At 34.5% G+C, this 27,448-nt stretch overlaps 2 protein-coding genes across 2 annotated transcripts; both read left to right on the forward strand.

Annotated features, from left to right (window-relative positions):
• The first annotated feature begins 10,277 nt into the window (after positions 1-10,277).
• On the forward strand, positions 10,278-21,394 carry LOC143591081 (uncharacterized). Its single transcript, XM_077071396.1, has 8 exons — positions 10,278-10,386; positions 10,498-10,693; positions 13,241-13,395; positions 13,623-13,766; positions 15,345-15,448; positions 15,569-15,728; positions 16,487-16,552; positions 21,365-21,394. The coding sequence occupies exons 1-8, from the start codon at positions 10,324-10,326 to the stop codon at positions 21,392-21,394; spliced, it is 918 nt and encodes a 305-aa protein (XP_076927511.1). The 5' UTR covers positions 10,278-10,323.
• LOC143591077 (eukaryotic translation initiation factor 3 subunit A) lies at positions 21,360-27,272 on the forward strand. The gene is made up of 13 exons (XM_077071391.1): positions 21,360-21,442; positions 21,520-22,001; positions 22,497-22,712; positions 22,802-23,170; positions 23,255-23,284; positions 24,103-24,330; positions 24,406-24,567; positions 24,672-24,893; positions 24,970-25,182; positions 25,510-25,716; positions 25,804-25,884; positions 25,965-26,166; positions 26,679-27,272. Exons 1-13 carry the CDS (start codon positions 21,397-21,399, stop codon positions 27,167-27,169), a joined length of 2,949 nt encoding a protein of 982 aa, XP_076927506.1. The 5' UTR covers positions 21,360-21,396; the 3' UTR covers positions 27,170-27,272.
• Positions 27,273-27,448: the final 176 nt, after the last annotated feature.

Consider the following 27,448-nt stretch of genomic DNA (forward strand, 5'->3'; position numbering starts at 1 on the left):
TTTATATTAAAAAAAATAAGCGGTTCATAGGTCTCACCAAACCCGGATAGCTTTTAAACGGGTTATGACATCTCATTTATTGTGAAACCCGTTCATCATCAAACCCTGAATATATTATTAACTTCCTTACAATAAATCAAATTAAAATCAATAAAATATATAAATATTAGAAAGAAAAACTATAAAACAATCCCCATAATAAGGGGGGATAAAACGTGTGTGGAAAACTTCATTAAACCCTAATTGAAAGGAACACGTTTAAGGGCATAAAAATCAATTTTAATGATTTTTCAATATATCTTCTGATCGGAATTAGCTTTCGGACCAGAAAACTTCATTAAACCCACTTTTACAGTTTTTTAAACATTTTGGGGACACTTGCGTACTTATCAGTATTTACATATTAAATGTTATTCGCACTAGCAAACTGTGAGTGTTGTGTGTTATCAATTAAATGCTAATTGCTTAATTGTTTAATTATTTACTTTATCGTATTTGTGGAGGTCCATCATAATCAAATTAAAGTATGATCATACGCCGTCTTAGGGTGTGTTTGGGATTCCTTATTTAAGTTGAAAAGGCCTTTTTGTGATAGGTGGAAAAGGACTTATGATTTTCTAAGGAGTTTCCAATAAAGTGTTTGGATTAACATAAGTCAATAAGTTGTTTTTTAAAAAGTATTTGGTTTAACTTATTGATGTAAAATGACCAAACACCCCAACTTATTCTAAACCTATTGAAAAACTATTAGGAGATGGGTGGAATGGAAGGGTGGAATGAGTACTCTAAACCTATAAGGAGATAAGTTACCATATCCCAACTTATTAAAAACCCATTTTTTAGCTTTATCAATAAGGAGAAAGTTGAAAGGACTTATTGATTCCCAAACACTATATAAACATAAAAAGAACTTATTCATCCTTCATAAGTCATAAGGAAAGGAAAATAAGGAATCCCAAACACCCCCTTAGTAGCCAAAGCTCGATTCGCATGGCAATGGTCAACCGACACTCACATTTGTATATGCTAGTCATAGTAAACAATGCCCGATTTGCAAAGTAACGGTCAACTAACACAACTATTTGCTCATGTTTTGATTGATTTATACTCACAATATCAGTTTTGCTCATTTTACTTATATATTATTATTAGTGTCAAAACTGGTGACTTTTCTCACTCAACCTCTGTTGACAAATTTATATTATTTTGTACACATTTGCAGGTTATCATTTGGTTGAAGCTAAGATGAAGAAACACTTAGAGAGACCTTAGTTAATGAAATAAAAGATATTTGTGTACTATTTTTATTTTGGTAATTTGTTAAACTATGTGTACTTGATTAAAATTTTGTAATAAATAAATAATTAGATATTTTCATATTTAAATTGTATGATAGTACCTTGTGAGTTATGAACCAACGGTTCGCATCCCGGCATTTTCGCCTTAGGTTGGGGTGTGACATTAGTATTGGTCAGCACGATTATGTTTAAATATGGCAATATCTAATTATTTATTTATTACAAAATTTCAATCAAGTACACAAAGTTGCGTACCCATCACCAGTTTTATAATTAAGAATAATTTTTATAGTAAAAAAATAAGCGAGTCATGGGTCACCAAACCTAGATAGCTTTTAAACAGATTATAACATATCATTTATTTGTAAAACCCTTTCATCATCAAACCCTAATTATATAAAGCATCCCTGCTTAGGCGCCTCTCATCATCTACGCTCCAAAGGACCTTGTTTTTGTTTTAGTACTTCATGTTTTCATTAATCTTGTGTTATTTTTCACAACTTACTTTACATCTCATAAGTCTTTATTATGAAAATTCAATTATTGCAATTTTATTATTAAGTGGAGTTGTTCATCATTAAATTTTAATTTCCACTATTAAATTAAATCTTTCATTAATTAATTTAATTTTTATTATTAAATTAGCTTTTTCCTTCTTGATTGAATTTCTATGGAGATCTATGTATAACTCAATCACTCATTTCATTTATTGTCATTTTCACTATTCTTGTTGAAAACCTACGGTGGTTCATGGGTATCTCAATGATCAATTTTCATTTTTATTAAACTTCGTTATTTAGTTGAAATTACACAGTGGTTCATAAATATCTCAACTCACTACTCCGATTTTCGATACATCTTGAGAATTTTGAATGTTTTGATGATGACTTCGTTAGTTGTTAGAATAATCATGGTGATTCATGCATTTCTAACCCCACATTTTATTTTATTATTTCACAACTTATTTTTATCTTCATTGTTAATTTAATATTCATTATTTATTTAAACTTCCATGATAAACCATGGATAATTCAATTTACTTATTTCATATTATTTATAACGATTTTGTGGAAATAGGAAGATTCCTCGTAATTCGTGGATACTCCAATGACACACCATATATTATATCTAATTTTGAAGATTTATTTGGAATAGGACTATCTCGGTGATTTGGGAATATCCGCTTCCAATTTAATTTATTAACGATTTATTCGAATACGTACATTTTCACATTTTCATTAATGTTTTAATTATTATTTACCATTTATGTTAATATTTATCTTGTAATTTGAATTTTGTTTTTCCCGATGAGGATCGATGAACTCGATATTGATCTACGAAACCGAAAACTCACGAACTTTGTTTCTGTAAGGCCCCGAACCCCGGGAAACCCCACAGTTGGTAATCATACAAAACACTTGAGAAATTAAATAAACTTAAAAACAATTCTTTGCATTAAAATAGCATTACAGAGTATAATTTGGCGGAAAACGTAAATAGATGAATAAGTTCCCAAAATCAAAATTAATTATAACTTTGAAAAGTCTTTTGAAATAAAAGGTTTATAAGTAATTCTTCATTCCAGTATGCCCTTCACCGTCCAAGTAGCTCGGTGCACGTCCAAGCGATAAGGCATCCTCTTCCTAACCTGAAACTCACACTAACATGCACACAAAGTCAGCTTAAGCTGAGTGAGTTCAAGTTTTAAATAAGTAGCAACAGTTTTAATAATCATTCCAACGATTTTAAAACGATAAACGAAAGTACATCGGTTAGGTCACCACATTCAATAAATAATCATCCTTACGTATGAGCATCTCTATACGTGCATCCCTATATATATCATTATACATATATATAACATTCAATAATAACATTCAGGGCCGAGAAAACGTACAACCCAACCACGTAACATTCAGCGCATGCAAACACAAAGTAGGCATACGCAACATTCAGTAGTCGAGACGACTACAAACATTCAGGGTCGAGCAAACGTACAACCCAAACACGTAACACTCGGAGCGTGCAAACACAAGGTAGGCATACGCAACATTCAGTAGTCGAGACGACTACAAACATTCAGGGTCGAGCAAACGTACAACCCAAACACGTAACATTCGGCGCGTGCAAACACAAGGTAGGCATACGCAACATTCAGTAGTCGAGACGACTACAACATTCGTCAAGTAATGGCCATTCTAAATATATATAAATATATATATGTATACATACACATTCCATAACATTCCAATGCCTACCGATACTAGCAAGCCTATGTAAAACCATTCATAACATTTCATCAAGTAAGAAAAACACTTAGGTGTGCATGCTAGCCCAAAACTTAAAAAGAGTTAAACGGGGCATCAAGAACTCACCTGAGATCGATCGAATACTTGCAACGAGCTAGGAAGTTCCTAAGGGCACAATCACAAACAAGAGCTTGTAAATATACATAACGCGTTACTAAACTAGACTGTAGGAACACTCTAGCCTAATGGGCCGTACAAGCCCAACACTTTGGCCTAAGGCCCAACAACTTGGCCCAAGGCCCAACACCTGGCCCAAGGCCCAACCACTTGGCCCAAGGCCCAACCACTTGGCCCAAGGCCCAATACCTGGCCCAAGGCCCAAAACTTGGCCCAAGGCCCCTAAAACCTTTCAACTAACCAAAACCACCGGTTAAGCCTAAAGCGAACTTGTTGATTAATAACGAGTAAAACGTGCAGATTTTAGCATGCGAAGATGCATTTAATTACATAGGATAACCTTTGAATTAAATTATTAAATTTTTACCAGACTTTAATAAATGTCTTAGGTTTATAGAAATATTTTTTTTATATTTTTCTATTGGACCCAAAAATCATAAAAATTCTTCCAACACAGAAAGGTATGTGCAGCTATTTCAGCGCGCAACAAAATGGTTTTATTTTTATAAAATTCATTACCAAACCAAATTAAACGATTCCAATTGGGTTTGGTTCCTAACTAAAAACACTAACTTCCAGAGGTGGAACCAACCAATTTGGACTTGTCGAAAAAAGGTTATGATGTCGGGAAGACGGACCAGAATCCGTCATTCTGCATCAGCTTTGACACTCGATTTTATAAATTCATAAAAACCATTCAAATCTCGTCCAAAAATTACATATTATACCTTTCTGGAAACTAGACTCAAAGTAGAATATCATAGGAACAATAATCGATCAAAAACAATATATTTTCATCGAGTTACAGACCCTACAATAAACGTATACGAATCTGTCAGCAAACTGTTATCATCGAAACTCAACCTTAACGACCAATACGCGATGTATAAGGATGGTTTAAGGTGTAAAAGACTAGAGGGGACATGGGACTAACCTTGAATTAGATTTTTACACCCTAATGTTGGCTGGAAAAAAGAAAATCGGTGGTCTCCTCCTTGGTTTCTTCTGCCGATCGCAGCCTCACAAGGAGGCTAGGGTTAGAACATGTTATAACTTAAGATGTTTCACTCTAGCCCCTCAAGATTCAAGTGTAAGGCAAAATGGAAGGAAAAGTTAGGTTCTTTAACGTACCGGGATGACGTGGAGGCTTTCGAGAAACGTCGGTTAAGTCCCGAGAGTTATACATACTCTACAAGCTTTAGTTCTTCAAACCGGAGTTAACGGGTGTTACAGTTTCGGTGCGTTTCGGTGCTAATCGATGAACGAAAACAACCGAGCACATGGACGATATGTAAATATTTACTCGTTGAAGCTCTATTATAAATTTCGGCAGAGTTTTGGTACAGATCGGTGTCTCGTTAAATATCAACTGTTGTAACTAACTCTTGTTGTAACTAACTCTTGTTGTAACTAACTACCACTATTTATACATACATGCACATTCGTTATACTAATATCCGTTCATTACTTAAGCTCCACAATCACCTCCTATTCGTTAGCCACACATGCTTGCTTCCTCATTTGTTACACGTTGCCTTCCCATGCATTTTCAATTAACGAATGAACCTTATAACAAATGCATGCACATTCATTATGCTTCTCTGCTCATTCGTTAGTCCTTGCATGCTTCACGTTACATATGCATTCCAAACATTCCCATTCATCACCAAGACTAAACGACATGTCGGTTCAGCTTCCAGCATTTGTCACATTTTATGTACTAACAAATTTGTCTCATCTTAAATTCACAATTGCAATGTTACGATTTCATAACAATTTCTCTTTAAATTCATAAGTTCCTCATCTAACAAAACTCGATTCATCAAAATCTTTGTTAACCTTGTTCAAATTTATACTCTCGATCTTAAGAATTTCATTCCTAATGTTTGCAATATTTAAAGATTTCACATGTTATAACTCATTTTAAGATTTGTTGTTAATTAAACTATTAATTTAATCTTTCACTTAATTTTTATTGTTAATATTTTTTTCTACATTTATTAAGAAAATTCTAGTTTGCTATTTTATGTTATTTGTAAAGTTCACGAAAGTTCGTTGGTTATCTTATATTCCTATTCTCGTTCATCACTCTCAACGTCTAGGATTTCATTTCCTTTCAATTTTAAGATTTATACAATCATATCAAAAGTTATTTAAAAAAAATTCAATGTTTTCATTAAAGAAACTCGAAGGCTTACCTCATTGTTTTAATTCAAATATTTCATGCATTTATATATTTTAATTTTACCTTTAAGATTTAAAGCTTTTACTTTCTCAAGACGTTATGTGTTTAAAAGGTTTTGTAACCCACACGATGGGACGAAGTATATGGACCATCCAACGATAAAAGTAGTTATGGTCCGGAACATAATTATCCAAGTCCTTGCATGGAAACCATAATACATACAGTTATCTGTCATAACCTAGAACCAAAAGTAGTTTTGGGTAACGGTACAAATGTAAAGATGATAAGGATATGGGGGATACGCCGCTGGTACATTATAATATAAGTGCCCTTATTGAATTTTCATTTGGAGCATTGCTCCGGCTATTAGAAGTTCCATTTATGGTAAATTTTAAATTTTATTTAAAAATATTTTCCTTAAAATTTAATGGTTTATAACACGATTATATTTTAGTTTTCCTTAATTTCGGGACGAAATTCCCTAAAGTAGGGGAGACTGTAACATCTTGGATTTTTCGTATTTGTATTCGTTTATGATTAAAACGATTCGGGAATGCAATTCGGATCTTTCGAACTATTTAAAACTTGTATTTATTGGTATTTAACTTGGTTTAACTTTTTTTATATTTTCATAACTTTCAATCATGCCAAATAGCCATTAGAAACTCTTAAAATTGCTAAAAATAGCGTTTGTGGAAGTATATGAACTAATTTTGCCAAATCTTTCATATTTTCGACTAAATTAACGAAACTTAAGCTCCACGTTATGCCAATTAATGTTTTAAAATAGCCCACGTCGTTCTTGATGCTTAAGACATGATCTTTAAGATATTGGACATGATTTTGTCATTTATTGATTATTTTGTTTCCTAAACGAGTTCGTTTACCAAATAAACGAATTTATGGACTTTATTATTTAAACTAACATAACCTAAAACCCTAAAATAATATGAAAACTCAGACCCCAACTCTAAAAAATCGTTCATAATGTTTTATGGTGTTTTCTTCAAAAACTTTCATCTTCCGGTTTGACTTTCAAGCTTCAAGACCCTTTGGCTCGTCTTTTCCCATCTCTCCTTTATCTTTCCAGGTAAGTTGTCTTCATGAAAAACGTTGGTTTTTATATAACTAACAAAATCCCTCAATCAATTTTACTGATTGATGGGGTTTTTTGGTCAATTGCTTTCCAACCCGTTTAAGGGCATAATAGTCAAATTCTTTGACTACTCGATTTCTCAATCTTCTGGTCAAAATTAGCTTTTGGTCTAGAAGACTTTTATTTTTGTTTCGAGATTTTAAGGTTACTGACCAAAACCTAACTTCTAACTCGTTGTTCGGATTCTGGTCAGTACCGACTCACTTATTTGTTAAATATCATATAATCGGAGTTTTAGACGTCCGTTTGGATCGATTCTAGCGACTATGGTCTCGGATTTAATCATAGTTTATTGTATCTAAGTTTCAGGTCTTTTGGGATTTACTTAGTCAGCGCGTTAAAAGACGGTTTACTTGTTTAATCGCATTTTATTCTTATTGTATTGCAAACTCACCTAAATAATAAGGTGAGTAATCACTTCTCTATTTTACTGTTTTTCAATGATTTTCGGGACATATGCGTATTATCTCAAATTTTCACATTATATATATACTCAACTAGCAAACGTAAATCTTATGTGTTATCAATTAAATGCTAATTGCTATTTGCTTAACTGTTTACTTTATCGCATTTGGAGAGGTCCATCATAATCACATCAAAGTATAATCATACGCCGTCTTAGTAGCCAAAGCTCGATTTGCATGGCGATGGTCAACTGACACTCACATTTGTATATGCTAGTCATAGTAGCCAATGTCCGATTAGCAAGGCAACAATCAACTGACACAACTATTTGCTCATGGTTTGATTGATTTATACTCACATTATTTTGTTTGCTCATTTATTATATATTATTATTACTGTTGTTAAAACTGGTGATTATCTCATTCAACCTCGTGTAGACAAACCTATGTTTATTTTGTACGTATATGTAGGTTATCAGTTGATTTGAAGATAAGGTGAAAAACACATAGAGAGACCATTAGATATTAAATTGGTAATTGACTAATAAAGATTCTAAATGACGGTTCATAGCTCACAAGGTACTATCATATACACATGTGGATCTTTAAAATAATATTTGTTTCAATCAACTACATTCCTAAATTTGATTTTGTCAATGCCGGGGTGCGATTCGTTGGTTCACAGCTCACAAGATACTATCATATACAAACTAGAATAGTGGCCCGTGTTACACACGGGGTGGAAAAAATTTCAAACGTCATATATATATATATATATATATATATATATATATATATATATATATATATATGGTTCTCTCATAAGAATTCTTTACATTGTTTTCTGCAAAACCACAAGATATAGGAAAAATATATATAGCTATCATAAGAATTCTTTAATTAGTTATAAATAATTAATTGTAGTCAAAATCGGTTTTTAAATCATTTGAAAGAAAATAGTTGGTTATGATTTTAGAAAACATTAATTAATGAGGTTATAATTCTAGAAAATATTAATTAGTTAATTATGTGGCAATTCTATAGATGGAAACCTTGTAAGCTTATGTGGATATCCTATTTGATGGCCGTGTGGATATCTTGTTTTGCTTTAATAGTATAGTAAGAAGATTAACATTAGGATTAAAATTAATTGATTAATTATGTGAAAATTATAAGCATGGAAAGTGAATGACTTGGAATATTAGGTGGATACCATAGGAGAAGGACAAGTGAACAAATTGGTTTTGCTTTAATATATTAGTTAGATGTGGATCTTCAAAATAATATTTGTTTCAATCAACTACATTCCTAAATTTGATTTTGTCAATGCCATAAGATGCAATCATATACAAATGTGGATCTTCATAATAATATTTGTATCAATCAACTACATTCCTAAATTTGATTTTGTCAATGCCTGGTGCGATCCGTTGGTTCACGGCTCACAAGGTATCATACAATATAAAATATGACAATATCTAATTAATTTATTTATTTCAAAATTTCAAATAAGTGCACATTTCTCGTGGTTTGGTTGAGTGCCAGATGTGTCTTGGCGGCGGTGATTCAGAAGGTGGCGTAGCGGCGACGGTTGTGGAGGAGGAGTGGTGGATGGCTGGACGGGGAAGGAGAGATTAGGATTGGAGGTTCTGAATAAACGTATGTTACATTGATGTAAAAAAAAAAGAATAGATGAGGTTAGAAGACTGCGGCTCATATCTTTTAGGAGAAGATGCAGACCTTATTTTAATGAATTGTCTTTCGAAAAACAAACAAAGTGCGTGACAAAAGAGATCAAGGAAGAGCTTTTGAAAAAAAAAACACCCGTTAATCACAACCAAACAAACACAAACTTAAACCAATTTCAGGTCATCTGTGTACTAGTTTAACATAAAAGTCAAAGCCACCGGTAAATCTACAATACTAATACTATTACTATTCTCCCCAAATCCAAACCTCAAATCACAAATTCAAATCGAAGCCCTAACTCATTATCGACATCGTTTTTGTATCCGATTCCAGCTCACAGGTACTATACTAAAATCCCTAAACACTAGTTTTCAGTTGAATTCATATGCAGTTACTTTTCTGAGTAGAGAAACTAGTTTCAGTAATAGTACTTAGCCTAGGGTTTTGATTTCTATATCTTTTAAATTTTAGTCTGTCTGTCTTATTGAGTTTATGAAATTAGGATAGATACTGGATCGGTTCGGTTCGGCTAGCTTATTCCAATATACTGAAATCGGTTTGGTTAGTTAGATTTTGAAAATAGGATTGCTTTGGTTCGGTTTGGTTAACAAAAAATCTGATAATCGATTTTTGGTTAATTTGTTTTCTGCTAATCGCTTAATTTCAGTTCGGTTTCATTGGTTTTTGGTTTGGTTTGATCATTGCTCACCCTAGATAGATTGGCATGAATAATAGATAAAAAAAATAAGTTACAAAAAGCTTTAGTGACCTGCAGTTGGCTAACGCACTTTGGCGAATTAACTATTTGCTTGTGTTTATACCAATAACCCGCATCCACACGCTCAATCGGTCAAATGGATAGGAAAAAACAACTTTTGTATCATCTATAAGGTTTTAAATTATCATGGGAAAGTTGGAAACACAATGTAAGTTAATGTTTGTAACTTTGTATTTGTTTACTGCTTATCGAGTCAAGTGGTCCATGATGTTGAGTATTATAGATTTATGATTATGTAATAATATCTTTATGACGCCTTTTAAAAAATATTATTTGGTTATTCAATCTTATGATTTTGTATAATTGTATCAGTTTCCAGTTTTCTTTAATATGGTATCTGATACTTTGGTTGTTACTGGCAGCTTGAAGTCTTGAGTTAGTATTGAAATGGATAACAGAAGGTATAATGGCAGACAACACATGCTAAAAAGGCAACTTAAAACAGATGAGGTCAAATTATTGTACAATTTTTTTATTATTGTTCGTTTGTGCTTATTTAAATGTATAGATGTAATGCTGTTGAATCCGTGTGTTGATTTGGTTTTTGTTTAAGTGGTACAGGAAAATGATGTTTCTGTTCTTGAAGAATTAGCTGAAGAATTTCGCCTACCTATTAATCATAGACCAGTAGAAAATGTGGATCTTGATAATGTTGAACATGCATCATTAGACACACAGTTAACGCCATCCAATGTTGGATTTCGGCTTCTTCAAAAGATGGGGTGGAAAGGGAAAGGCCTTGGGAAGAATGAGCAAGGTACGCATACAAGTTCACTACTAAATTGGTTGTTGGTTGGGTTACATGTGGTCTTAAGTTTATAATTGTTTGATGATATAACTAGAGGCTAGAAAATTATATGGGCTTCATTTGACTTTTGGTTTCTGTTTATATAAGGCGTGTTGGTCTAAATACCGCTAAACCTACAACTATTAGAATGTTAACATGAACTTCTTTGTAGTTAACTACCACGAGTCAATAGTCATGCATTAAGATCGATCCATTACCAATTACCCTAGATGGTCATCTACAAACAATAGCCAACTATTAAACATAAGTCATCAGCCAATCCAATTCCATACCCTAGTCATATTATCTTGCCGCCGCCACATATGATTAAGAAGATGATTGCATCAGTAAGCAAGCAGTCATAGCCATACTTAGTCAAGTGCTTGCGTGATGATGGCTTACAAGTTGGAGTACTAGATTAACCAAAGCTAAGGTCAAGCATAAACGCTAACGAAGTGTATATAACGGTGTGATAAGATTTGCTGATATGATCTTATGCTCATAAATTCATATCACATACATTAGCAGGTCTCCTACATGCAACACATATTTAGGTTGAGGTTCAACTAGTGCCCTAACTAATTGAAATGAAATTAGTTTACTTCTCGTTCCTGGGAACTTATCCTTGCATAATTACCTGGTTCGTTACAGGGGCAGTCGAGCTGTCTAAACAGACACAATCCAACCAAGAAAAAAATGAGTGGTTCAATTGAATTATTGACTTTTTAATTTGAACCACCATTTCATCACAAGTCGTATTTTGTGCAACACTGCTCTATTTTTTATTTTTTTCCTAGACTAACACGACTGAACCTACACAGTCAAAAATGACTTTCTTATGTTTCTATAATTAATTTATTTCATAGTAAACTCAAAGTTTGTTATAATTTCATTGCAATGTTAAAAGCATACATGATTGAAATGATACGGCTTAATGTAAATGCTCAAGCATTTGCATAAATTGCATTAAGCTAGATAAACTTGGTATATCGAATAATAAAGCCTTATGATATAAGCTTCTTGGCTGCATAGCTTCTGTAACCACTTTCTAGAACAATGTTTTTTGCTTCATCTTTCTTTATGCCTGCAATATCAATTTTATTACTGATCTCTTGTATAATATGATTCACCATGTGAGGTTTTCTTAGCTCATTTTCCCTTTTCTTTTCTTGAGTCCTACTCACTTGCTTATTACCAAATACACATATAAGCCTGAGGGGTCTTTAATTTGTTAAGCTTTTGCTTTTCGATGGAAGATTGGGAAGTAATGTTATTTTTATGTGGCAATTTGGACCCATTTACTTATAAATGGGTCGAGTTGTGCATGTATTTTTTTTTAAGTAGAAACAGGTAAAATGTCTAATGGAGTAAAGGAATTAGCTAAATAGCAAATGTGTAAAACAGGTCTACTGGTTAAAAGGTTTAAAGTCACCTAAGTCTATTTTTTCTAACAGCACCCAAAGTCTATCTGTAATGCACACAACCTTCTCAATCAATCAATCAATCAATCATACCCAGTATTTCCCACAAATAGCCTAAGCTATCAGTTAGGATCTGGGGAGGGTGAGATGTAGACAAACCGGTGCTTCCGGCGAGACCCCCCAAGTCGAAAGTAAATAGATATACAGATACAGTATATATATATATATACAGTAAACTAAAACACTGATATTTGTAAGTTTCAATCAACATTTCATTATAGATAAACTAAAACAAAACCAAGGTAAAATTAAGCAAATAATAATAAATAGAAAATAATAATTCTAATAGTAATAATAATGGTAATAATACTAACAACAAGAAACAACAACGGCCATAATAATAATAAAGATTATAACAAGAAATAGCCCCTCCTTCTAAAGGTCATTAACCTTAATTCTACGTCTCCAGGAACTCCTATCCTCAACCATGTCCTCAGAGAGGTGCAAGTCTAGCAAATCACGCCTAATCCTCTCATCCCAAGTCAATTTGGGTCTACCTCTATCCCTCCTCCCCTCTATAATAAGACTTTCCACTGATCTAACGGGAGCCGTTGTCTGTCTCCTTTTTACATGTCCAAACCATCTCAATCCGCCTTCCCTTATCTTGTCTTATCTCAATCTGCATTAACGGGAGCTGTTGTAAAGCACACAACCTTCTAATCAGTTTTAAAAAAATCTGAATTATTTATTTGTCGTCATCTTTCCATCTTTGGTGTTCTTGTTCAGTTGTTTTAAGACTTTATTTATTAGTAAAGCCCATCTCCTTCGTTGCTTATGTTTCTTTGTCGTGATGTTATTTAGCTCTTTGTTTAAATGAAGTCTAAAAGCTGGACACCATCATTAACAAAAAGTCCTATTGATATTTGTGTTTTATATTTTCTTGTTACGTTGGTTTTCATAGCTGAGATATAATTATATTTGGTTTAGAAAGTAAATGTAGTGGGCATAGGGTCGTTTTCTTATTGTGATTATGTATGCATGTGTGCGCTAGAAAGAGGTATCTTGAATCCTAGTTATCGATGTAATGATTTACCAGGTATAACCGAGCCCATCAAGGCTGGATTACGAGACTCAAAACTAGGGGTTGGGAAACAAGAGCAAGATGACTTCTTTACCGCTGAAGAAAATATTCAAAGGAGAAAACTCGACATTGAACTTGAGGAAACCGAGGAAATTGCAAAGAAACGAGATGTATGTATGGTATTTCACCTCCAACTGAACAGTAAATAAATAGATAAATAAAAACCTTAGATAAACTAATTTAAGGTTAATGAGTATTTCTGAAACCTACATATATCTAATAACAGAAGGCAGAGCATATAGCATATATGCATGTCTTTTGATGGGGAATCAAATGCAGTTTTTATTACCTGGTGGCTTCTTGTTCTGCCCCATTCCTGCACATTATGAAAATCCAGGTTATGGCGGATCGAGAACAAAAGATTCAAACTGAGGTGAAGGAAATACGGAAGGTCTTCTATTGTGAGCTGTGTGACAAGCAGTACAAGTTAGCAGTTGAATTTGAAGGTCACCTGAGCTCATATGATCACAATCATAGAAAGGTAATCTCAAGTCTTACTCGATTCAAATCAGAGTTATAATTTGCAATGACCCCCATTCACATGTGAATTTATTTGTTTGGGTTAAGTCTCATCTCTAGTGGGTCACAAGTAAGAAAGTGCTAAAAGGCAAACGGACCAAATGGATTAGAAGTTCCCCAAAGTGTATCTTGAATGAGTATAACCTAAGTCGTTTTGTTCAATGGATTAAGTTATAATTGAAAGATAGTTTTTTAACCATATTTGATATATTAGTTAGTGCAAAAAGTTCAATTTTTTGGACAAAAAGTGTTTTTTGGTCAGCTCGGCCTGATTTGTAAAAAAAAATGAGCCCGCTATCTGACCCGCCCATTTTGCCAAATCTAGAGGACGCAACTTCGACCGATGCATTTGTGAATTTGTTTGTTCGGGTTAAGTTTTATCTCCAACGGGTCAAATGAAAATTTGTTAAAAGGGAAATGGGTCAAATGGATCAGAAGTCGCCCGCTGTGTATCTGCAATTAATAAACCTTCTTAAGTCATTTTATTCAATAGTATTAGGTTATTATTGAATAAATGATATATTACTATAATACCCTATCCTCAAAATATATTACTATGATATATTTTATTCAATAAACCTTCTTAAGTCATTTTATTAAATGATATATTACTATAATACCCTATCCTCAAACTAGTATTTATAACACATATTTGGTATTCATTGCTAATATCACTATTATTATTGATCTATTTCCATATTTAGTACAACTATTATTACTATAACACATATTTAGTATTCATTACTGATACAACTATTATTACTGTAACACATATTTAGTATTGATCTATTCATTATAATATCACTATTATTGATCTATTCATTACTAATATCACTATTATTAGTATAACATATATTTTAGTATTTATTACCAATATCACTATTATTATTGATCCCATGCATATGGTTTTCGAGCCAGGGGGTCTCTCTGGAAGCAACCTCTCTATCCTTTGGGATGGAGGTACGGTTTGACTACATCCCACCCTCCCCAGACCCTGCTAACAGCTTTGCTATTGGTGGGTATGGTTGTTGTTGTTTGTATTAGGTTATTATTGAACTATAATTTGCTGATCATATTTGATACCTCAATTATATCGATAAGTTTTAGTTTTTGGACAAAAAGTGTTTTGGTCAACTTGGTCTGGTTTGTACCAAAATGACCCACGTGAACTGAGCCCTTTATCCGACCCGTCTGTTTTTCCAAATCTAGATGCTGTAACTTTGACCTGTTCACTTGTGAGTTTGTTTGTTTGGGTTAACTTTTCTCTCTAAACGTTCACAAATAAGAAAGTGCTAAAAGGGAAACGGGTCAGGAGTCTCTCAAAGTGTATCTTTAATAAATAAAACCTCGTGTGAGTCACTTTATTAAAAATTTTAGTAGGTTATTATTGTAAATAATATTTTGTAATCATATATTTGATACGCTTTAGTCGAAAAGTGTTAAATGACCCACGTGAAATGAGCTTGTTATCCGACCCACCCATTTTTCCACAGCGCCACCTTTATATATATTTGTGATTTGAGCTTTTTCACTTATACAGCGTTTTAAAGAAATGAGAGAAATGCATGGAAGCAGCAGCCGAGATGACAGGCAAAAACGTGAACAACTGCGCCAGGAGAGGGAGATGGCCAAGTTTGCTCAAATGTATGCTTCTTTCTTTACACATTAGATTCCATCAATTAGCTTCTTTATTATTTTTATTATCATTTAATCGGTCACCACTTACACCTATCCAATTTAATATTTTATGTGCCTGGTCATTAGGGCTGATGCTCATAAACAACAGCAGCAACAACAACAGCAGCAGCAACAAGAGGATCCTGAAAAAAGTAGTCACCTTGTGAAGAATGCTAATGTTCTTGTGGATCAGGATCAAAGAAAGACATTGAAATTTGGATTTTCATCAAAAGTCGGTGCATCCAAGGTAACCTTCCTAAGAGCTTCTAAAAGACTGGAGGTCTAAACTACCAAACCTCAGATCATGTCTCTTAACACGAGAATATGAGATGAACCTAACACGAAATTCACTAGTTTGGGTATGGTCTAAATTTGTTTTGCCATTTGTGTCATTCTTAGGTCAAACCAGTGACCGTGTTGTCATAAACTATTTTCTAGGTCAAAATTTTAAAGATAAAAGAGAAATGAAAATCATGCTTTATGGTTTATATGTAATTGTTTTACATAAATTATCGTGTCAACCTGCAAAAACACATGTCTTGTTTCAGTTCATGTTTCTGGCACCATTTTTGGGTTCGGATTCGTATCGTATTTGGGTTTGTCTAAATGAGTTTTGTGTCTTTTTTTAGATTGGACTTGCGAAAACGATTAGCTTAACTAGCCGTAAGTTATTTTCTAGGTCAAAATCTAGAAGAGAAATGAAAATCATGTTTTTATAGTTTAAATGTAAATATTTTACATATGCAATTTTGGTTGTAGATTTGTAAATTTCAAAAAAATGTAAGGTTTAAGATCAGGTCAATCCGCAAAAACTCGTGTTGTATTCGGGTTCATGATTTTGACACAGTTTTCGTGTTCGTGTCTTATCAAATTTTCAGATTCGTGTCGTGTTTGACCCGACAACCTATGAGCATGGCCTATTTTTTAACACCCCTATATCAAATTTCCAACTGTTTTAATCTTTGTTTGACGAGTAACCGTTATGTTTTTGAATGTTTTGTGCAGAGTTCTGGCAAGTTTGTTACGAAGAAAGCAAAAGCACCTATTGCGTCGGTTTTTGGCAATGATAGTGTAACATCCCGAAATTTCCAAGTAATATTAATTATGTTACTTAATAATAGAGAGAAAGTTTACCCAGGTTATCAGGAAATAAATAATAGAATAGGAGTTGGTATGGGTCGGGCTAGTGTTGGGTAATGGATGTGGGTTGTGGACTTGGATTAATTAGGATGGGTTAAATGAGAATGGGCCTTAGGTCCATGGGATCTCAGGGATATAAATACCCTAACACCCCAAAATATCTTCACTCTATCTTTATCCAAGCACACTCCACACACACATACACACCAAGCACACCCAAAACCGCCGCCGGCCGGGCCGAGAAAGAAGGAAGGATCGAGCGAGGTCCGGGTAAGAGAGAAAGATTAGTGGTGATACCAAGATAAACAAGATCCAAACAAGCTCAAAAGGTATGATTCTTGATCTTGGAAGTTTAAAGATCCAAGCTTTTTAGTGTTTAAGTGACCGAAAATGGTCGGGAAGCGTAGTGGGTGGTATTGAACCTTAACAAGGGTGTTAAAATCGCCCGAAATGTTGATCAGAAACCGAAACAGCGGACATCTGGGCAACTTCGCCTTCAAGCGATGAACTTCGCCTGCAAGCTAAGTTCGCCTGATGAACTTCGCCTGCAAGCTAAGTTCGCCTGATGACAAGTTCGCCTGAGGTTTAAGTTCGCCTGAGGTTTAACTTCGCCTAAAGCTAAGTTCGTCTGAGGTTTAACTTCGCCTAAAGCTAAGTTCGCCTGAGGTTTAACTTCGCCTAAAGCTAAGTTCTCCTGAGGTTTAACTTCGCCTAAAGCCAAGTTCGTTTAGAAAATAAATTTAAAATCTAATGGAAAATGTGTTAAGACAGTTAATGTAAATAAAATTTTTCCAAGCTGACCTGGCAGCTCGACCCCAGCCAGGGGCTCTGCCCCTTGGACCCTGCTAGGGGCTGCCGCCCCTAGACCCCGCTGCCAGGGGCGCTGCCCCCGGACCCCCGTTCGTTGTGGGTAGTAGTTAAGACTGGAAAGATGATATGAGTAGTGATAGTTGTTTGATACGTGTAACTTGTACAGTCAGCCGAGCTCAGATAGAGAAGGGATTTACAGCTATCAGAAAAAAGAAGCAGAATTCAGGTGAGTTCTAGCCTCATTTATGTGTTACGTTTTCGGGGCTGTGTGCATACTCAATATGTTTGTTAATACACTTATCCTAAGAGATAAGTGTATGCCTTATATGGATAATGTGAAATATATGAATGATTGCTTGATGGTACGTGAACGATCTTCGGATATTGCACGTACTGTCAGGTTGCAGCGCTAAGAATAAGGTAAGTATGTTATGTATGTTTATATGTATGAACATGATGGAGCTAATAGAAGAAAGAAATGATAATGTATGGATGTATGGTTACGAAAAGGGTACCGAGCCCTACTAATACTCGAGGTATGATGTATGGTTGTAAGGTAACGAAGAGGGAATCGAACCCTACTAATATTTGGGAACTAGGGAACCGAACCATACCAATATCCGAGAAAAGAGGTGTATGCCGTGTATGACATATGTGATAGATACGATTGATTGTCTGACGGTACGTGAATGATCTTCGGATATTGCACGTACTGTCAGGATATAAATAAAGATATTAATATTGCATGTAATGTAAGGATGATGTATGAACATTATGAATGAAAGCTTATCGGTACGTGAACGATCTTCAGATATTGCACGTATCGTCAAGGGAAGTGATTAGCTCCTTACATGGATATTAAATAATAACGTATAGATAGTGTTCCTTTTATGGAAAGTATGGTGTTCCTTTTATGGAAAGTATGGTGTTCCTTTTATGGAAAGTATAGTGTTCCTTCTATGGATAGTAAAGTGTTCCTTCTATGGAAAGTATACAGAGTGTTCCTCCTATGGAAATTATATATAGTATGGTAATGGTAATAGTTCTTTTAATGGATATTACTTGACGATCCTCCTATGGATATTTATACGAGGTTAAGATAGTAATATGTGTCTTCGGATACGGGAAGAAATATATGGGAATAAATTGTATGTATGGTAGCAAGTATGTAGGTAGAACAGAAGGGCAACTAGTGAAGTATGGATATGTATCTACAGATATGTATGTATGTGTATGTATTGTATGGCATTCGATTAACTAGAACTCACTCAGCGTAGCTGACTTTTAGTATGCACGCAGGTGAGCTGATTACAGAGCTAGCATGAGGATGACACACGGCATGGATTGAACGGCTGGCATCTGAAGAAATAAGTAAAGATGTTTTAAAAATAAAGTTTTGTGTTATGGTATCAAAGAAAAGATTTAATGTTTTGTAACAATTGATTGATGTTTTATATTCCGTGAAAAGTTTTAATAAACTCTGATTTGAAGAACTGTGTTTATGAGTAAATCCGACGCTAAAGTAGGGTCACTAGGTTCGGGGCCTTACAGATAGTGATGAAGAATAGTGTTTACTTGAAAAGAATGAACAGTCTAGGAAGTTGTACCCTACTTAATGTACTCGTAACTTTATCTTCTTTTTTTTTTCTTTTCTTGACATAGAATTTACTTGGTACTTGGCTTGCTACTATTTTCATTCCAGTGAGTTAAGATATTGGTTTATTTTCATGGCACATGATTTAACCTCTTCATGAACTTTATTAGTGTTAGTATTTTTGGTATGTGTTTGCAAACACTAAAATTTACTAGAACCATCCGAATCGAAGCATGTCGGTGGTTTGTCCAGTTTGAGATTCATATTGTGCGGTTTTGGTGGTTTAAAGGTTCAGTCAATGGTTTAAGCTTGAATTTGATGTGACAATGTTAAGTTTAGATAGGATGCCAAGCTTTAGATAGGATGTGAAGCTTTAGCTCGAATTCGAGCTCCATCTCTCTAGAGTAAAATGATTGTATACTTCTCGTCGTCACTTAATTTGAACTTTACATTTATCTTAACCGCCGTCGAGAACATCCACCATGATTCCTTGCTATTTGCATCACTACACCACCACGACCACTGACAGCCACAATCCATTCACCCTGTTAGGATTAAACATATACAAGCTGAACATGAATACGAAAGTAGTAAACGAGGACAGAGATTTTTGTGATTCAGTTTGAACTGACCTACGAACCTACATTCATGGTTGGGTGACAACTAGGTTATAGTATACTTCATTGATAATTTTGATTGGAAGTACATTAGATGCACATATAGCGACTATTATAGTGTTTGCCATGTTTTGCTATCTTTTGTCTTCTAAAATTGATTTAATAAAATCTAATAGAACGGGTTTGGGTCAAGACAAGTCCGACTAAAAATGGTTTTTGGTTCAGGTTAAAAAAAACAAATGGTTTTTTTTACAATGTTTTGTAGCTAAGGCGTGCACGCGAGTCATTTAAGTTCTGAGTTGAAACCAAACCTATGGTCGATATTTTATTTTTCAGATTTTCATATCGATAGGTTTGAGTTCCAAATTGTTCTGTTAATTTGGTTCTTGAAAAATGGTTCGGTTATCTCGGTTAATCATTAGTTAACCACCCAACTTTGAGCGTAGATAGATTCAAATTGATTCCTAATAATAAGTCCCATCATATATTTAATGAAAGAAAATATCATCAATCTTTTTAATTTGTAACTATTCTTTAACTCAACTAACATTGGATGGAAAGTGAAAATTTGAGTTGTAAATCGTAAGGTTCCAAGTTCAAATATGATGTCAACCGGATTTCATCAAAGTGGATTTTCGAGTGACAAGAGATAATGGGCTTGATTTATCCAGCGTTGTCTGTGATCACCATCACGTGATGCCGTCTTTTGCCATTAGATTACGTCGGAAAAAAAAAATAGATAATAACTCAAAACTAGTGGTTGGGCTTGCTGGAATTGGGCTCAAACATCCCGTGGTATAAAATATAAATACTCTCTCTCTCTTTCCGTCAAAACCCTAATCTTCGTCTTGTGCTCCGGCAACGGCCGCTCATCAATCAATAATCGTCAGCGCTGGTATAATAATCTTCATCATTCATTAATCTGTGTATTCGTCTCTGTATCTGTTAATTGTTAGATCGATTAATTACACCAAATTTTGTTATTGTATGTTCAATTCCTCTAGATCTGTGTTTTACGTTGATGTACAATCACTCGAATTCATATACGTTCAACTTGTTGATTCAATTTCTCTGATTTCTTATCTGCCTTCAAATTAGGTTTTTTTATTGTATACACACACACATAAATAAGCTGGAGTGATGATGAGTGGTTTGACGCTATACATCTTTTAATTTTTCAAATTTGTACTATATTTGTTGTTGTGAATGTGAATTTTTGTATGAAAGATTCGATAAACTTGTTAAATTTGTACTTTATTTGTTGTTATTGAGCTGGTTTGATTTTCAGAGAGCGAAACGTGTTGTTGAATATTGTCTCGTTTTGTAATCATGCTTGTTGATTTGATTTGGCATTCGTTAGTTATTAAACTCTTTCAGCATGCTACTATTAAAATACAATTAAGTAGTTTTAATTGTTAATTTATCTTTTATTTGTATGTACGCAATTAGTGCTACCACTGTTTTATACATGTATAATTTCAATTGATGCTGTAACTGATCAAGTTTAAACTATTACATCTTATAACTAACTTTTTGTTGTTTGTTTTGTTGTAGCCTTAAGCAGACCTTTGTGATTAATAATTCAATTTATCCTTATTTATAATTATATGTATTCAATTATTGCTACCACAGCTGCATATATGTGCAATTTCAGTTGAGCCTATAACTGATCAAATTTGAACTGTTACAGGTTATAACTAACTGTTTGTTGTTTGTTTTTAGTTACAGTCACAAGTAGACCTTTGTGATTGAAAATGGCGACTTTTGCAAAACCGGAAAATGCTTTGAAACGAGCTGAAGGTAAATGACGTGATGCTGACTTTTTAGAGTTTTTTTTAATATGTGACTGGCATTAAACTGTTTACTCTTGATTGCAGAATTGATAAACGTTGGACAGAAACAAGAAGCACTTCAAGTCCTTCATGATGTTATTACCTCAAAGAGGTACAGGGCGTGGCAGAAAACGCATGAGAAGATTATGTTCAAGTATATCGAGCTTAGTGTTGAGCTAAGGAGGGGTAGATTTGCTAAAGATGGTTTAATCCAGTACCGCATTATATGTCAGCAAGTTAATGTTAACTCGCTAGAGGAAGTTATTAAGCACTTCATGGATCTTTCAACCAAGAGGGCTGAGCTGGCACGCAGCCAGGCACAGGCTTTAGAAGAGGCTTTGGATGTTGATGATCTTGAAGCTGATAAAAGACCAGAAGATCTGTTGTTGAGTTATGTTAGTGGTGAGAAGGGAAAGGATCGTTCGGATAGGGAGCTTGTTACCCCGTGGTTTAAGTTTTTGTGGGAGACTTACAGAACGGTTCTTGAGATTTTGAGAAACAACTCCAAATTGATGGCTTTGTATGCTGTAAGTTTTGTTATTATGCTTTTAGATACCATCTTTTTTTTTTAGTTTTTACTCCGCTAAAATCGTTACAAACTAACTTTTATGGATGATGATTTAAATTGTCAGTAACTTCTATATTAATCTCAACGCTATTCAGATGTAGAAAATTGTTGTTAGTAACTTAAAAAATGTACTTTCACATCCCTTTTTTTCTTCTTTTTTGTAAAGTTGAGTTTTGATACTTAGTTAGTAAAGTGACACTGCATGAGAAGTTTATTTAGCATGCATGTTTTTGATCAGTTTTAGGTTCTATATGTTGGGTTTTAGCTTTTAGATGCAATGATTAAAACTATGATGGGAAGTTTTCTTCATTTGTTTGAAGTATTGTCTTAGACCAACATTGTTCTTCTGTTACATGTAGCTATAGGTTTTGGGGATAAAATGCTGCTTGTTTAGGTAGTTAAAATGATTTTACTCATATTAAAAGAGTCTTAACGTTTGATTACTTGCATGCAGGACACTGCTCATCGTGCTTTCCAATTTTGCAAACAATACAAAAGAACAACCGAGTTTCGCAGGCTTTGTGAGATAATAAGGAACCATCTTGCTAACCTTAACAAGTACAGAGATCAGAGAGACAGGCCTGATTTAACTGCTCCAGAAAGCCTACATTTTTATCTTGACACACGATTTGAGCAGTTGAAAGTTGCAACTGAACTTGAGCTCTGGCAGGTTTGTTTTCATCTCTCTCTGTCTTCTTTTATAAGTTTATCATACCTCACAAATGCATAAAGCTTAACTGAAATTATTATTTATTTCAGGAAGCCTTTCGTTCGGTGGAAGATATATATGGGTTAACAAGCATGGTTAAGAAAATGCCCAAATCCTCTTTGATGGCCGTCTACTATGCAAAGTTAACTGAGATCTTTTGGATTTCTTCTAGCCATCTGTACCATGCTTATGCATGGTTTAAACTTTTTCTACTTCAGAAGAGCTTCAATAAGAATCTTAATCAGAAAGACTTGCAATTAATAGCATCGTCAGTTTTGTTAGCTGCCCTTTCGGCTCCACCATACGATCACCTCAAAAATGCATCTCACTTAGAGTTGGAACATGAAAAAGAGAGGAATTTAAGGATGTACAATCTTATTGGGTTTATCATCGATTCAAAGCTTGAAACAAGAGAAGTGGTATATAAATGAATTTAATATCTATTTAATATCATGGCTAACTATATATCTCATGTAATTAAATTGTGTTTTGTTTTTTTGCAGCTCTCTCGATCGTCTCTTCTTGCTGATCTGGTAAAGATTATTCTTTTTCTGTGTTTGTTAGATACTTTTGCAAGAACATGCTCAGTTGCATGTTTTGCTTTTTGATTCTTCTTGCTATGGGGGTGTGCGTGGGTCGATTTGGGTTGATTTTGAGTTTTTGGGCCAAAAAATTAATTTTAGTTTTTAAATACTGTTCAGTTTTGGTTTTGGGTTCGATTTCTGTTTCATCATTTGGGTTTGAAATTTTTTTGCTAGGCATTGGCTTAACATAATAAATTTGGGTCGAATTCTTTGTCTTAATTAATGGTTAAATATTTATTATACATCTGGGCTAAACTATTTGGGTTATACTGTTTATTAGATTTTAACATTAAGAAAAGGATAATCCATAAATCTGTTCTTGCTCAGTTTTTTTTTGTATGGATTATATGCAAAAACGAAACCGAATCAAAATCAAACTATTGGTACTTGTTTGGGATTGGTTATTCTGGTTTGTTTGGTTATGGACTGTTGTTTTTTCCTTGTCTCATGAACACCCTAATTAATGTAACTTAACACAGATTTTTTAGAAGCGACTCTTTTTTAAACCTTATTTTCCATGGGGTTGATTTTTTTGTTTTACACATGTGGGCTACTTCGTATAGACAAACATTTTACATTCTACACACATTGTACATCTACAACATTTACAGCTTCTCGTCACTACCCGTGGAAGTAGCCCCATTTGTACAAAATAAAAAAGTTAAGCCACCATATCAATAAACTTGAAACATGGACACCACATTTAAAACAGATCTAATTGACATGTTTTTTTTTATTTCAACAATCTTATATTTTTATATTTTCAGGTTTCAAAAGGGGTAATGACTTATGTAACTCCTGAAGTGAAGGATCTTTACCATCTTTTAGAAAACGACTTTCTGCCTCTGGATTTGGCTTCTAAAATCCAGCCTTTGTTGGCAAAGATATCCAAGCTTGGTGGGAAGTTATCTACTGCATCTTCTGTACCAGAAGTACAGCTATCTAACTATATTCCTGCGCTTGAAAAAGTAACCACTTTAAGGCTCCTGCAACAGGTAAGAAATCGGTTTCATTCTAGGTTGGTTTAGTTTTTATGTACATTAAATCTTCATCAATATTTTCCATTCTAGGTCTCTCGAGTGTACCAATCAATGAAAGTTGAAACATTATCAAAAATGGTTCCATTTTTTGAGTTTCCTGCTGTGGAGAGGATATCTGTTGATGCTGTCAAACATGGTTTCATTGCTATGAAAGTTGATCATATGAAGGGTGCAGTTGTTTTTGGTGACTTGGTTAGTCTGTCAACTTATGCTGATAATATTAGTTCACTTTTTTTTAAATACTGATTATATATGCTTTCTTGACTAACGTTAATTTCCTTTTATATTGTTTTTAGGGTTTTGAATCTGACGTCTTGCAAGACCACCTGAGTGTTTTGGCGGTCAATTTGAATAAATCAAGGTCAATGATGTATCCTTCTCAACCGAAAGCATCAAAACTGAGTGCTATGCTTCCAAGTTTGGCAGATATTGTAGACAAAGAGCACAAAAAACTTCTTGCACGGAAATCTATAATTGAGAAACGCAAGGAGGAACAAGAACGTCACTTACTTGAGAAGGTACGCGCGGTCTGGATTATACTTAAAACATTTTGAGACTGGAGACAAAATTAACAAGTTTTTATTTCTATTATAGGAACGTGAAGAGGAGACAAAAAGATTAAACCTGCAGAAGAAAACCGAAGAAGCTGAACAGAAGAGACTCGCAACTCAAGTTGAAGAAAGGAAGAAGGATCGGATTCGTCGGGAACTGGACAAGCGTGAACGTCAGGAAGCAATAAATTTGCTAAACGATGTTAATGTTAAACACAACAAAAAGAAAGGAAAGAAGCCTCTTATTATTGAGGGGGTGAGTGCCATTTCACTTATTCCAGATTTTATACACTTAATTGTTGGTTGGCCTGCTAAACACGTGAGCCTTGTCAATTCTGTTAACTGGTCATAACCGGTTTGGATCTTATTGGTTATGACCAAAGTATGTTTGTGTTAGAAGAACATATCCAATATTATTAAGTATGTTGTAAATATGATTAACCCTTGTTTTGAAAATCGTGCCTCATGGTTAAAGTTCTTAACATGGATTTATAATTAGGTTTTTGTCAGACATTTCACGAACTATTTACACGCGTGGTGCGTTTCTAGGCTTACAAATAGTTGGTTGATTTTTTGTTTACAGGAAAAAGTTACAAAGCAGGCTTTGATTGAGCTACAAATGAAAGAGCAAGTTAGAGAAAGACAAGAGATGGAAAAGAAAATGCAAAAGCTAATTAAAACTATGGACCACTTTGAAAGAGCAAAGAGGGAAGAGGCTGCACCTTTAATCGAAGCTGCGTTTCATAAACGTTTAGCTGAAGAGAAACTTCTTCATGAACGCGAATATCACGTATTCGTTTTTTAGCCCACGTTTCTTTTATTATTGTTATCGCATGACGATCAATTATGATTTACTTCATAACTTTTTTTTTGGCAGAATGAGGTTGAACAGAGCAGAGGCCGTCATGATGAAGATGTCAAACAGAAGAATAGACTTGCTCGTGTCTTGGAACACAAGGTCTGTTTTTGTTATTTGATTATTGTGTTTCTTTTTAAATAGTGATTGTGATTAAAATATTCCATTGTTTGTGTGTGTAGCGGCTGTTTGAATCAGTCGTCGTGCAACGTCGACAGGCAGAGTACGAGCGATTGAAAGCTGAGAGGAAGGAACGAATTAACCAAGTTCTCCAGGCACGGAAAGAGGAGAGAGACTTGAAAAAGAAAATGTTGTACTATCTCAGAACTGAAGAGGACCGGCTCACGAAGTTGCGTGAGGAGGAAGAAGCTCAGAAACGTCAAGGTCATTATATTATTTATCTTCTCACTAAAACCAAAATACCTTTGATCATTATGCATGCAATTGCCGCAAATATATTTTTGGCTTGTATTTGTTTAATACGCATTAATTTTCAAATAGGGGTGTACGTGAGCCTTATTTGAATTACGTGAGCCTGGCTCTTTTTCAGCTCTGCTTGGGCTTCACTTGTTTATTATTTTAATTTATTTAAATACTCTTATTACTTTTTTATACATATTTTAGTTAGAATTTATATATATAATATGATGTATACTATTTTGTTATTCTTTAATATAATTTTCTATGATTATTTTTACTTTTATATATATATTTAATTATATTTTATGAACTTTTTAAAAAATAGGTGCGTTTACACCCCCATTGTCCACGCTTTATTTCAAACAAGTTTAGTTGCTTAAATATACCAGATTGTTTGGTATCATACTCTTCAATAAAAAGTTAATTAATTTCAAGTTTATTAAGTTTTATTATTTTATTAATTTTCGTGCGTGCAGAGGCTGAAAGGCGTAAAAAGGAGGAAGCCGAGAGAAGGGCAAAGCTTGATGAAATTGCTGAAAGACAAAGGAAGAGAGAACAGGAACTGGAAGAAAGAGAGAGGCTTAGGAAGGAAGCTATCTTAAGAGGTACACCAATAGATGCCCCGAAGCCGCTGTCCTCTGAGCTCCCTGGTCCAGGGTTAGCTGCACCGGCTGCTGCAGCAGCAGCAGCAGCAGCAGCAGCTTCGGCTGAACCAGCCGCTGGTGGTGGCGGCAAGTATGTGCCCAAGTTTCGTAGAGGCGGGGCAGCAGCACCAGCACCTGCACCAACGGCGGCTCCACCATCTGACAGGTGGGGGAGTGGCAAATCAGATGATCGGGCGGCGGCTCCACCGCAATCTGATAGGTGGGGAAGTGGCAAGCAGGATGATCGGGCGGCTCCGGCTGGTGACAAATGGAGGCCGTCTTTTGGTGGTGGTGGTCCCAGGTCGTCAAAGTTTTCTCGTTGAGGTTGGTTATGTTGGGTATTTTTGAAATATGGGAGGATTTTTAATTTAATAGACCCTTTGTAATAAGTCATGAAGATTGAATATTGTTTTCAGTGCGTTTATTGGGGAGCCTTTCTTTACTAAGCATTCTTAAGATGACTTTGTTACTGGCACCCCTGTTCTAAAGGTATTCTGCGGATACCTATGGGATGTTCCATAATCGGGTTTCAAACCAATTAAACTTATCATAGAACGACTTGAAAATGTTTAGTGTTGACTAAGTTTTGTTATTACTTATTA

Source organism: Bidens hawaiensis, unplaced genomic scaffold (assembly GCF_021521415.1).
Source record: "Bidens hawaiensis isolate Kalapana, Puna unplaced genomic scaffold, B.hawaiensis_p1.1 tig00039173_1, whole genome shotgun sequence".
Lineage (NCBI taxonomy): Eukaryota > Viridiplantae > Streptophyta > Magnoliopsida > Asterales > Asteraceae > Bidens > Bidens hawaiensis.